We start from the raw sequence: 13,022 nt of genomic DNA, 5'->3' as shown, positions 1-13,022 counted from the left end.
TAGCCACATAATTTTGGAGCCATTGAGCTATTTTTATTCTTAATGAATTGTCGTCAGCTAAAGTTTGTGTGCCAGTCAGGTGGCTTCATTAAAGTGATGATCCGCTACATAACCAGACAACGTGCACAGTATTAATGCATTGAGTTTTGGGATTCAGCTTCAGTAACTTCAAAAAATTAGTGTGCAATCATTGAAATTTTAGTCCATTTGAGTGAGACTGCTTACATTCCAAATTTCAATCTGCTTTGTTTATCTTTTAGGATCAGACAGGAAAGGTGAAGAAAAAAATCAGAGACGAAATGAATCAGCGAACAAAACTTCAGGTAAATAGCTGTAGTATCTAGTTTTCTTCCTCTTAGGCAGTTGCTTGAGATCAAGGATGACTTAATTCTCCTTTGGTTTTGTGGCTGACGAGGCTAATGTGGGAATTACAGACTCTTCTACAAATGGGGCAGAAGTATCTTCTGGAGCATGTGGATGGGTAGTTTGAGGTGGGGTGCTCCTTCTGTCGCTTATGCAGGGCAGATGCATGGACTCAAGGTTCTAAATAATGTCCTAAATGTGCCATTTTCATTTTGGCTAGACAAAAAGATACTACTGTTGACTGCATCAAAAATAGATACCTTGCATGGCTGCAGTAATAAAAACCTACACTAAGACGCAATGAATACGAAATCATTGTATGATCAGATAATTCATAAATGAGTTACTCATGTTTATTGCCAGTTACCAGTCTCAATTTGCTCCGTGTTAAGTGTGATGCAGGGCTGGAATATAATCTTTGTTTGCAGGTGCTCCATCATTTTCTGCACAAGATTAACAGAATCTGTAGTTTTCATGTTCTCTATCCCTACAAACATTAAAAATAATGAACTATCTGATTTTCTTTTAAAGGGCTTTAGTCTGGACTGTAGTTAAGTCAAAGCCAATTTAAGACTACTTCCCGGAGTTGTTATGCATTTCTTATCATAATTCCAATATCATTAAATTGTTGCCATAACTACTTAATTATGTTAGTGGTTTTGCCCTGATCTGCTACTGAAGTAACTTCCACTATCCATTAAGTTAATCACTGTATGAATAATCTTCTAAAAAAATGGTTTCCATACTTTGCAACTGCAAGTATAACTACTGCATGATCTTGTTTTCTAAATACAGGCCAAAGTTAAATTGGATGCTGCAGATCTAGCTCAGTTTAAAGAAAGCACCAATAAGAAGAAAGAAAGAGCCTCAAATAAGGTTGCACAAGTTGAGAAAGCTGTTGAAAATATTGAAACAAAATTTAAAGAACTGGAAGCTATATACCAAAACCACTATGAAGTAAGTCTCTTGTAAAATTTTATTTATGATCATTTGACATCTGAGTTGCCAGACATTCCATTGAGTGTATTGTAAAGAAACATTTAAATTTTAATTTAGCTGCCAACTCACCTAAGTTAATTGGTGGAGTTCACTGGTGATTTCACACAACTTGTATTCTCAAAGAAAAGTATTGCACTGAAATGAAATCCAGGTTTCAATCGCCAAAAGTACTTTAGAGTGATCATCCTAGATGCAGCAGTAAATGTATCTGGAGGGTGATCTGTCAAGCTGAATTCAATTTACCATTTTGTTTTCGAGTCTGAAGATATCCTGACAGAATGTTTATAGGCAGTACTGCAGTACTAATATACTGAACTAAAGATCCCAATATTCATAACACACGCCTGATTTTAAAACAGTTGTTTGTCAGTGAATGATGTTGATAGCCCTACAATGTGGCAAGAACAACAAAAATTGTGGCACTGTTCATATCATTAGTCATTTTGAACCTTTAAAGGTGTGGTAAAAGTCATATATCATTATGCAGTCTCGTACATTTTGCAATTTTAGAAGTGACAGAATGTCCATTTTGCAGCTGAGAATAATTATAGTATTAAAAATAAAATCCACAAATATTGTAAGCTGTGATATTTTTGCAGAATGTCATATTAATGCTCAATTGAAAGGTGCAGATGAATACTTGAGCAATAACTATTGCTCATTGACTACAGATGTATTAATTATTTCTGCTATTGAATTTAGCTAAACAAAATTTACAATATTATGCATCAAGTTCTGAACTAGATCTTGCTGTTTGTAGTTATTTTGGCCAACAGAAACTTGCATCAGGATCAAACACTGAAAACATTTTATTCATGTAGAAACATTGTGCAAATATTCAAGCAGTTAAGGCAAGAAAGTGTAATCTTTTCTCTATTAACTAATGAATGAGATGTCAAGAAGTATGCAGGGGTCTAGCTCCAATGTTGCATATGGCTTTGTGTAATGTCTGGAGCTGATTCTTTCCAGCATGGAAGTAATAGCTAGCTCCACATCAACGCTTGTAGACCCAACAATGCGGCAAGTGCTAACTGGCATTTGAACTTCCTTTGCAGTGGTGACACCCAGGTGGGTGTCTTGGCATTGGTAATGCCATTAAATGTCAAAAATAGACTGGTGGAATCTTTGCTGTTGGAGATGGTCATTGCCTGGCATTTGTCTGGCATGAATATTGATTTCCTCTTATCTTCTTGTGTCTGAATTTTGTGCAAGTCTTGCAGTATGCAACTTCTTTTTCCGAGGAGTTGCAAATTGCATTAAATATTGTGTAATCATCAGTAAACATCCCCACTTCTGACTTTGAGATGGAAGAAAGGTCATTGTTGAAGCAAATAAAGATGATTGGTGTAGGATACTGCTCTGAATGAAGTGCTGTAGCTGAGCTGATTGATGATGAGCCACCCTTTGTGCAGGGTCTGAATCTTTTGTGCCCATTGACTTCAATTTTACCCAGGCTCCTTGATGTCACACTTGGCCAACTGTTGACTTCATGTCACGTTCAATCTCAGTTTAGCTTTGTCATTAAAACATAGAAGCTGGAATAGACCATTTGGGCCTTTACCCTTGTTCCTCCATTTAATAAGATTATGGCTGGGCTTTTACCTCAGAAACACTTTCCTCTACTAATCCTTTATCCCATGGTTCACTTAATATCAAAAAAAAATCAGTTTCTATTTCTAATTTACTCAGTGACTGAGCTTCACAGCCCTCTTGAGTAGAGAATTGCTGAGATTCACTACTTAATCTCCTAATTCTGTCCTGAATGGTGGACTCCTTATTAAAACTATGACCCTGAGTTCTAAACATTCCAGCCATGACAAACATTATCCCTGCATTTACCGTAAAAGACTTTGTAAAATTTTTGTAAGTTTCCATATGTCATCTGTCATCCCATCCCATTCTAGAAATCAGTCTGGCCAACCTCTATTGCACTCCATCGGTCTCAAATATATCATTAGGTAAGTGGAACACCTGTGCATAATATTGTAGAAAAATAAAAACAGAAATGCTGGTATAACTCAGCCAGTCAAGCAGCATTTGTGGAAGGGGAAACTAGTTAACACTTTGGGTCAATGAACCTTCCTCAATAATATTGTAGGTATAATCTCACCAGGGCCCTATTTTGCCTTTAGTATGCCAGCAAGATCTTTGGTCGACTGAGGAAAATCGCAGTTGAAGATCAAGATCTCAAATCTGGCAATTATCTCTGATCTGTATGCTTCTGAATCTTGAGCTCACCACAGAAGGCACCTTGAGGCATTGGAAAGATACCGCCAGTGCTGTCTCTGCAGAATGCTCCAATTCCACTGGAAGGATAGGAGAACCGATGTTAAATTCCTCTCCCAGGCCAACATCTCCAGCATTAAGGCCCTGATTACACTTAATTGGTTCCATTGGTCAGGTCAGGTGATTTGCAAACCCAACACCAGGCCCCTAAAACAAGCTTTGTATTCTGATCTCTGTTAGAGGAAGAGAAGATGAGATTGAATGATGTGCGCAAACGCTCATTGATAAAATGCAACGTGCCCACTGACTCCTGGGAATCTCAGGCCTGCAAATGCTTAAAGTGGAGAAGGAACATTCGGCATGGCATTGAAATCCTTAAGTCCATGCATAGGAGCATATAGAAGCCTAGCATAGATCATGAAGAAACACACCATCTCACCATTTACCCACCCACCCAAACTGGCCTCATTCACATTAGTGAAAGAATATATACCTTGCACGTTGACCTCATTAGTCACCTCAAAATACGCAAAATGAATGTGGAAAAAAGACATCATCACTAACATGACTGCTTAAGAAGGAGATAATGTTTTATTAAGAGGGTTGCACGGGGAAGGCAGTTGAGAAAGGACTCCATGGACAGAGCCCATCTTGTAACACATCAGTTTTGTTCAGAGTAAATAGAAGAGTTCACTCAGAAAATGCACTGATATTTCATAAATTGCTGCAGCTCAAGTTCTACCTTGTTGAGCCAAATGTGCTCTCTTCCAACTGACTCCCTAAGTAAGAACAATTCTCTGGAGCACAGTCATGCCCGTTCTGCTTAGGTAGTGGCTCAGAACGTAGGCCTGTTATAATAGCTGTGACTTCTAAAAGTTTCCAGGAACAGCATATTACTGTGTGAATAGTTTAATCCTGGAATGCTGTCTCCTTTCAATCTGACTGTAGGAGGCAGATTATTAGTATTCCTCTTCTGAGTGAATTATCTGAGCTTTGAATGTCATTACATTAGGATTTTCTTCATGAGTACTGGCAAAAATAGCCATATATAAGAGGTCCATCTCTTGCTTGAAATTTCAATTGTATTACAATGGGCTGAAATGGTGCAGGTGACTTACTGGTGCATGGCTGGATTAAGCAATGGTACTAGGGGTGAAGCACAAACATTTTGGACTGAGAGTCAGATGCATATCACATCTCTTCTGGAGTTATGGCAGCTAAGGCTAGTTTATCTAATAGAGTCATAGAGTAATACAGCATGGAAGGAGGCCCAACTCATCCATGCCAACCATGGTGCCCCCAAGCTAGTCCCATTTGCTCACATTTGGCCCATATTCCCCTAAACCCCTTCTATTCATGTACTTATCTAAAAGTCTTTTGAATGTTGTTATTATACCTGCCTCAACCACTTTCTCTGGCAGCTCATTCCATGTACGCACCACCCTATATGTGAAGAAGTTGCCCCTCAGGTGTCTTTTAAATCTTACACCTCTTACCCTAAAGTTAAGTCAAGTCAAGTTATACTTTATTATCATTCACCCATATGCTATAAAAACACATGGAGGAACAAAATGTTGTTTCCCCCAGACTTTCACAACAGAGGACATACATAGAACAAAGGACATAAAATAAACACAGACAAAAAAAATTTGCAAGTACAAGTAGTGCAAAAAACGGTATATACAGAATACAAAATTAGTGCAGCATTAGTGCAAAACCGAGTTGGACAAAGAAAATACAGAACTCAGTGTATTGCACTAAATGTATAAACATATTCAGCAGCAGCCAAAGTTCTTATACGCAGTTGTGCATACCAGGGCTTTTGACACGGCATTTGTCTGAAACTGCCTCCAGGGTATTCAGGAGCCTGACAGCCTGGGGAAAAGCCTATGCCCTCTAGTGTTTAGTCCCCCTTCCCTGGGAAAAAGACTGTGTGCATTCACTCGATATATTCCCTTCATGATCTTATACAGCTTTATAAGGTCATCCCTCAATCTCTTATGTTCCAAGGAATAAAGTCCTAGCCTGCCCAACCTCTCCCTGTAACTCAGGTCCTTGAGTCCTGGCCACATCCTTGTAAATCTTCTCTGCCATTTTAATGATGTCTTTCCTATAACAGAGCAACCAAAACTGTGCACAATACTCCGTGTGGTCTCACCAATGTCTTGTACAACTGCAACATAACATCCCAGCTCCTATACTCAATGCCCTAATTGATGAAGGCCAGCATGCTAAATCACGCTGTAATCTTCACCAGCTTGTCTACCTGTCATGCTGCTTTCAGCGAACTAAGTACTTGTACTCCTAGGTCCCTCTGTTCCACAATACTCCCCAGGACTTGACCATTCACTGTACAAGTCCTATCCTAGTTTGATTTCCCGAAATATAACACTTTGCACTTATCTGAATTGAAAGCCATTTGCCAATTCTCAGGCCACTTACCTGGCTGAGCAAGATTCTCCTGTAATTTTTGATAACCTTCTTCACTGTGTACAATACCACCTATTTTAGTGTCATCCGCAAATTTAATAACCATGCCTGTATATGTACATCCAAATCGTTTATATCAATAACAAACAACAAAGGTCCCAAAACCGACCCCTGTGGCACACCACTAGTCACAGTCTTCCAGTCAGAGAAACAACCTTCAACCATCACTCTCTGCTTCCTACCTTGAGCTAATTACAAATCCAATTAGCTATCTCTTCCTGGATCCCATGTGGCTTACCCTTCCAGATTAGCCTGCCATGCGGGACCTTGTCAATCCTCTTGGTTGCCTCTTCAAAAAACTCTTAAGAGATTTGTCAGACATGATTTCCGACGGACAAAGCCATGCTGACTATCCATAATTGGACCTTGTCTATCCAAATGTTGATAAATCCTGTCCCTCAGAATCCCCTCCAGTAACCTACCCACTACTGATGTCAGACTCTTCATCATCCTGTCTACCTGTGACACTGCTTTCAGCGAACTATATACTTGTACTCCTATGTCCCTCTGTTCCGCAACACTCCCCAGGGCCCAACCATTCACTGTATAAGTCTTAGCCTGTATAAGCCTTAGAGTCCAATGTAGGACTCTCATGCAACCCTTTCTATTTGAATGAAGCAAAAAGGTGTGCTAAAAGTGGGGGTTTTCCTTTTAATTAATGGGCCAGATCATGTTGCCTGCACTCTTCCTTCCCTTTCCCTCTGCAAACCCTGCCCATGAATGCCAACTTCTTGGTCAAACTTAGAGGTTTCATTGCCACTGACATCCCAAAAAGCAGAGTGGGCCACTAGTGTCAGCTGGTCTCCAAGCATTGCTTCCTGAGGTTCTGCCCAGAACACAAATTGACACACCTGCTTCACTATCTTTAAATGTCTCTGCATCTTTGAGCTATATTAGGCCTGTGGAGACAAAAGCAAGGTGCAGGCTGAGTTGAGCACGATCTTGCCCACTGTTTTTATCAGTTTGTTGCAGATGAAAATCTACTTTTTTGTTCTGGAGCAAAATGCAAATAACAATTTGCAAGTCATTTTGGGTCAGTCTGAGCAAATTTCTGTAATAATTCATCCTGTGATTCTGACGCAACTGCCACATCTGGGCTGCATGTAATAGTGCAGTTTTTCTTATGGAGCATTGCAAAGAAACTTGAACCATTTTGTCAGGGGAACTCCATTTGTTTAGTATTTTTGGGACAACAGGGTCATCACAGTCCAGCACTTAATTGGTCTGGGAAGTCTGCAAGGTAAGTGCTCAACTACCTCCTTGCTCTCACCTCTGCACTGAATTGATATCTATATCTGAATCCTCCCCCCTAATCCCTGCTGAACCTTAACTAATGATGCTGCTCTTTTTCCCTCACAAATCCCTATTAAGAATCTCAAACCTTACCTCCTGTTGACCCCCCATTAATAATTCCAATCCTTTCCCCTTGTGGCCCCTAATTAAGAGTGCCTCCACAATTCAGTTGATCCCTGATAATAATGCCAGCTCTTTCCATCCACCAGAATTCCCAGTCAAGAGCTCTGGTCATTTCCCCTGGATCTCAGACCCCTTATGGGCTTTTATTCCCCCCTCAATAATAGGTACAGAGTCAATAGATCCAGTGCTCAACCTCTTGAGCCTGAGCTTGGGAGAAGAGGCCCCGGCCTCTATTGCTGAGATTTCATGCAGTGGGACAAACAAAATGATGTTGAGCCTTTGTATCTGTGCTGTTTTTAAGGATCAAGTCAAAGCTTTGTAGTCCTGTCATGTCTAGTTGTGAATGGAACAAACAATTAAACAGCTAACAGAAAGAGCAGGCTTCACAAACATCCCTGTTCTGAAAGATGGCAGAGCCTCATGTGCGATTGTAACTCTCTTCAGCCAGAAGTTCCAAGTGGATGATCCATCATGGTCTTGTTCTCAGATTCCCACCATCAAAGAAGGCAGTGATCGGTCAATTTGATTCACTTCATGCGATATCAAGAAATGGCTCGATATAATTTGAAGTTACAGACACCATCCCAGCTATAGGACAGAAAACTTCGCTCCAGAACTAGCCATGCTTCTAGCCAACTTGACTTTGTTCAGTGACAGCACTATCATTGACCTGACCATGTGAAATACTGCTCAGGTATATCTATTTCACAAAAATTCAGACAAATATAATCCTACTAATTATCACCCACTCAGTTGACTCTCAGAGAACTGAATGCCCGAAGTGAGGTGGGAGTAACAACCTTTGACATCAAGGTAGCATTTGATGAAGCGTGCTATCAAGGAGCCCTGCTAAATCAGGCAGCATCAAAGGCAAAAAGCTCTAATGGCTGGAATCATACTTTATACAAAGGAAGATGGTTGATCTTGGAGATAAAAAAAGTCCAGCCCTACAATACTGCTGAAGGAGTACCTCGGGCAGTATTTAAGATTCAGTCACTTTCAGCTGTATCCTGGTGATCTTCTATTACAAGGTCAAGACAGGGATGCTCACTCATGGCTGCACAAAATTTAATTCCATTTGCAATACCTCAGAAAATGAAACAGCCCATATCCGTAAGCAGAAATACCTAGACAATGCGGGCTGATATATGGTTAGTAAGATTTATGTATCAATGGTGTTATCATTGCCAAACCTACAATCAGCAAACCCCTGGATCTTGCCATTGACTGAAAAGTCAAATTGACCAGCCACATTAACACTGTGGCTACAAGAGCAGTTTATAGGCTGGATGGCCTGTGACAAGCAATTCATCTCCTGGCACCCCAAAGCTTTTCTACAACGTACAAGGCACAAGTCAGGAGTTTGAATGAATACTCTCTACTTGCCTGTTGGTGTGCAGCTCCAGTATTACTCGAGAAGCTGGCCTGCACATCAACATCCACACACTGAAACATTAAAGAAATAAAAAGAAGCAACAATGCTTCATTCAGTGACGGAAGACACTGGAATCTGTGGGGGGAAATTAATTTATTGCATAAATAAAACTTGCTTAACCAAAATGTTGGATTTGCTTTGTAACTATGTACAAAGAGCCGCTTAATAAAGCCAACACGTGATTAATTACTTTTACAGATCCAGAATCTTCCAACTCATTGGTCAGTTTTCAAACATTTTCTCAGGAAAATGACATTGATTGATTTTTGCTTGCAAGTGCAGCACTGTTTTAGGTGTTCAGAGCTAATGCATCCATTGATCAACAAATGAAGAACTTACTATCTTTTTGTCAACCTGTACTGAATAAAATTATGCAGCCTGATCATTAAACAGCTGAGGAGAAAAACATTTGGAAATAGAGCAAGTGTGACTATCAGTGTGGATGTTGTTATGAATGTCTCCTACTAGTTAAGTTGGAATGCTGAAGATCCTTTTGATGTGAATGTGCAGACCAGATTGTAGGTTCTTTTATTTTCTGACTCATTTGTGCAGAATGGCCTCAGTCTGTGCTATAACAATACCACAATTCTGTAAACAATAAGGAACAATTGAGTGTGAGAGGACATTAATGGGATGATAAATGACAAGATCATGGTTTACTTAAGGTTACCAATAAACCAGATTGCACGAGGCACCTTGAATTTAAATACAAAATCAACTACCCCACTCAAAATCTGAGGTCCGTACACTGGAACATTTTATCCTATTTTTCCTTGAGAGTACTCTGGGATATTTTGCTTCCATCTAAGAGGACAGATGGGAGCCTTGGTTTAACATTTCAACAGAAAGAAGACACTATCACCAGTTGGGGCCTTGTTTTAATGTCTCACCTGAACAACAGAACTCCCTCAATATTGTTCAATTTCAGATTATGTATTGAAGCCAACTTTATAAGGGCTTGAGCTGACATCCGCCTGATTCAGAGGCAAGCACAGAACCACACTGAGCATTTGAAACCTGCACAGCAAGATTTGGAGGATCTATGAGACATCAACATTGAGTCAGTGGTACAACTCAGTGTTAGAGTGATTAGGGGTCTTCTAGTCACCAGTTTGCTTTGGAAGTTAGTGAATGACAAACTGCCAGATTGGAACTACCATTGTCAATCCTGATTCGATGACAAGTCTAGAAGAGCATGTGAGGGCTAATGCCAGGCGCATCTAAAAGTGAAACTATAATGCAGGATTTGTTTGCCTATAAAATAACAGAAGAAACGTTCCATAGACCAAGCTGAGTGAATTTTAACCAATGCAATTTCCACCAGTGCAAGTTCCCCTCAAAGTCCAGACTTGGAAATATATTGATTTTCCTTAATCATTTGTGATTTTTTTTTAAATGGTGAAAAGTGGAAACGTATTGTTCAGAGAGACCTAGGTGTGCTTCTACAAGAATCTGAAAGTTAACATGCAGGTACAGCAAGCAATTAGGAAGGCAAAGAGAGTTGTTGTTCACTGCAAGAAGATTTGAATACAAGGTAGCAATAATCCACTATCCCATTTGTTCAGAAATCCCATCAGTTCAGCAGCTGACCCCATCTCACGTTCCCTTTAAGTTCATCGGAGCCCTGTTACCCATACTCACTTTAAACCCACCCCTTTTAAACACACCAGGGCCCCTGTTCAGCACTCCCTTTCAACTTGCCTGGCTCACTGGAAAACTTGTTAAATCACTATGCAACATCTAAGAATGGTGAATTAAAAGTGTATTAGTGTATTATAGGATTTATAATCCAGACCACTGAAGTTCAAGATTATTAAGGAGTTTTACTATATATAGAATCTCCTGGAATATGGTGCACAGGTGTTGTTTTCTTAACTAAGATAGATATACTTATGATAGTAGGTGTATAACAGATGTTCACAGATTAGTTTCTGGGGATGGAGGAGATTGTCACTTGAAGAGAGATTAAACATACTGGGAATATACTCTTGAAGAATAAGAGGTGATCTAATTGAAACCAAACTCTTATAGAGCTTGTCAGATCCTGGCCTGTCTGTTGCAAGCAAATCTATCATTATTAGGTTGAGGTGTCTCCCTAATGTTGATCCTGAGGAGGTACACACATATGATTGGTGAAAGTATCTCTGGTGAGACCAATGGCATTTACCCACTAAAGGGCTGATGTGGAAAACATCTGAATATTCTGGAGTTTGAAAGAAACATGCTTATGTTTAAAGGATAATTAAAATGATTGTATATTAAACTGGAGCAATCCATGGGGGCTGAAAGGGAATGGATGGCAGCACAGAGCTATTTTTGAGGAGGCACTTTAGAATCACTCTAAGAGATGCTAGTGTTTATCATTGACATACAGAATAAGAAACCTTGAAACCTTTAGCTTTTGGTGGGGTCATAATGTACAACCCAGGAAGGTACCGCTTAGCATTTCAGGTAGGATGCATCTTCCATGGAGTTTACAGATAAAATATTATAAATTCTGTCTGCAATTAGAAGTATTGGGTTAATAGTACAGTAAAATTACTATTCTTGATAGTTGAGTAGTTTTATTGGTGTTTATTTAGATTTCTTCCAGAACCACAGTGTGCAAACTGGAAACTTTTTAAAATGGATGGCTGATAGATTAGGATCTCCCTGTGCCTGTTTGTAGTTCATAGATAAACTGTTAAAATCTTTAAGTTGTATTATTGCCTTTATTTCATAATTAAATACTCTTTTGAATTTTGGTACGAACGAAATATATTTTAAGTAATTTAATAAGAGTACTAACATGCAAACTCTACCAGGTAACCTGGCATCTTTGAAAGAACAAACTTTTAGTTAGACCTTTCCTTATCCTGCTGAAAACCATTGTTAACGTCTTTCTCTGAAGCAGGCACTTTACCCCCATAGACACCTCTACAATTGTTACTTTGAGTCATACAGCACAGAAACATTCCATTCAGCCCACCATGTCCACGATGGCCATTGTAACCATCAATACTAATCCCATTTGGTAGATAGTCATCTGTGCCTATACGATTCCCATGTTCATCCAGATACTTTTTAAATGTCGTGAGGGTCTTCCTCCACCAGCTTTTCAGATCGTGTGTTCCAGACTGCAACTCGGGCATTTTCTTCAGATCCCCTTTAACCCTCTTACTCCTCATCTTAAAAGTATATTCTCTGGTTTTGGATGTCTCCATTATGGGGAAAAGTTTCTCATGATCCTTTCTATCAATTCCCCTTGTAATTTTATATACCTCAATCAGGTGCCTTCACAGCCTCCTCTGTTTCAAGGAAAACCAAACCCAGCCCATCCAGAATCTCCTAATAACTGAAATGTTCATGAACAATAGCCACTTATAGTAATTCCACTGTCCTTCTAGAAAAACATTTATAATTGTAGTTTATAATTTTTTGATTGAAATGCACTGTATGGTACATAACTTTGTAATATGAGATAGATCTATTTTAATATTTTATTGGTGCTCCCAGTGCTTCAGAACATGATATCACACTTGTATTCTGAATAACAGCACCAATTCATGGGCTGGTTACTCTCCATATATTGCTATCATTTTTAACTGCAAAGAATAAATTGGGGCATAATACATCTTTTCATTAATAGCACTTTTTTTTTACAATTTATACAAATTACTTGGATTACAAATCCAGGAAAAATGAAGAAGAAATATATTATCTAAATGGTGAGAGATTGCGGAACTCCGAGAAGTAAAGATTTGGCTGCCCTAATGCATGATTCAACAAAGGGTACAACAAGTGATCAGGAAAGCTAACAGGCTATTACCATTCATAGCTTTGAAACTGAATACAAAAATAGGGAAGTTATGCTTCAATGTATAGGGAATTGGTGAGACTATATCTGAAATACAGTGTTCAATATTGGTCTCATTATAAAAGGAAGAATGTTCATGCAAAAGAAGCAATCCACAGAAGATTTGACTTAATTATACCTGGAATGGGAAGGTTGTCTCACAAGGAAAGGTTGGACAGGCTAGGTTTGTATCTACTGAAGTTTAGAAGAGAGAGGGGAACTGAATGAAATATATAAGATCCTAAAGGGTCCTGAAAG

The 13,022-nt window shown here is 39.2% G+C and overlaps 1 protein-coding gene across 2 annotated transcripts in view; it reads left to right on the top strand.

Moving 5' to 3' along the window:
• The first annotated feature begins 264 nt into the window (after window positions 1–264).
• The window catches only part of LOC127574572 (coiled-coil domain-containing protein 178), a 158,259-nt gene continuing 145,501 nt past the window's right edge, over window positions 265–13,022 (top strand). For both annotated transcript variants that reach the window (XM_052023676.1, XM_052023677.1), the window contains exons 1-2: window positions 265–323; window positions 1,159–1,320. In XM_052023676.1, the coding sequence (XP_051879636.1) occupies window positions 300–323; window positions 1,159–1,320 (186 nt within the window). In that variant the 5' untranslated portion in view covers window positions 265–299. The remainder of the gene's footprint in view (window positions 324–1,158; window positions 1,321–13,022) is intronic.

This window comes from Pristis pectinata, chromosome 9 (genome assembly GCF_009764475.1).
Source record: "Pristis pectinata isolate sPriPec2 chromosome 9, sPriPec2.1.pri, whole genome shotgun sequence".
NCBI lineage: Eukaryota > Metazoa > Chordata > Chondrichthyes > Rhinopristiformes > Pristidae > Pristis > Pristis pectinata.
This window is presented reverse-complemented; position numbering and strand designations above follow the sequence as displayed.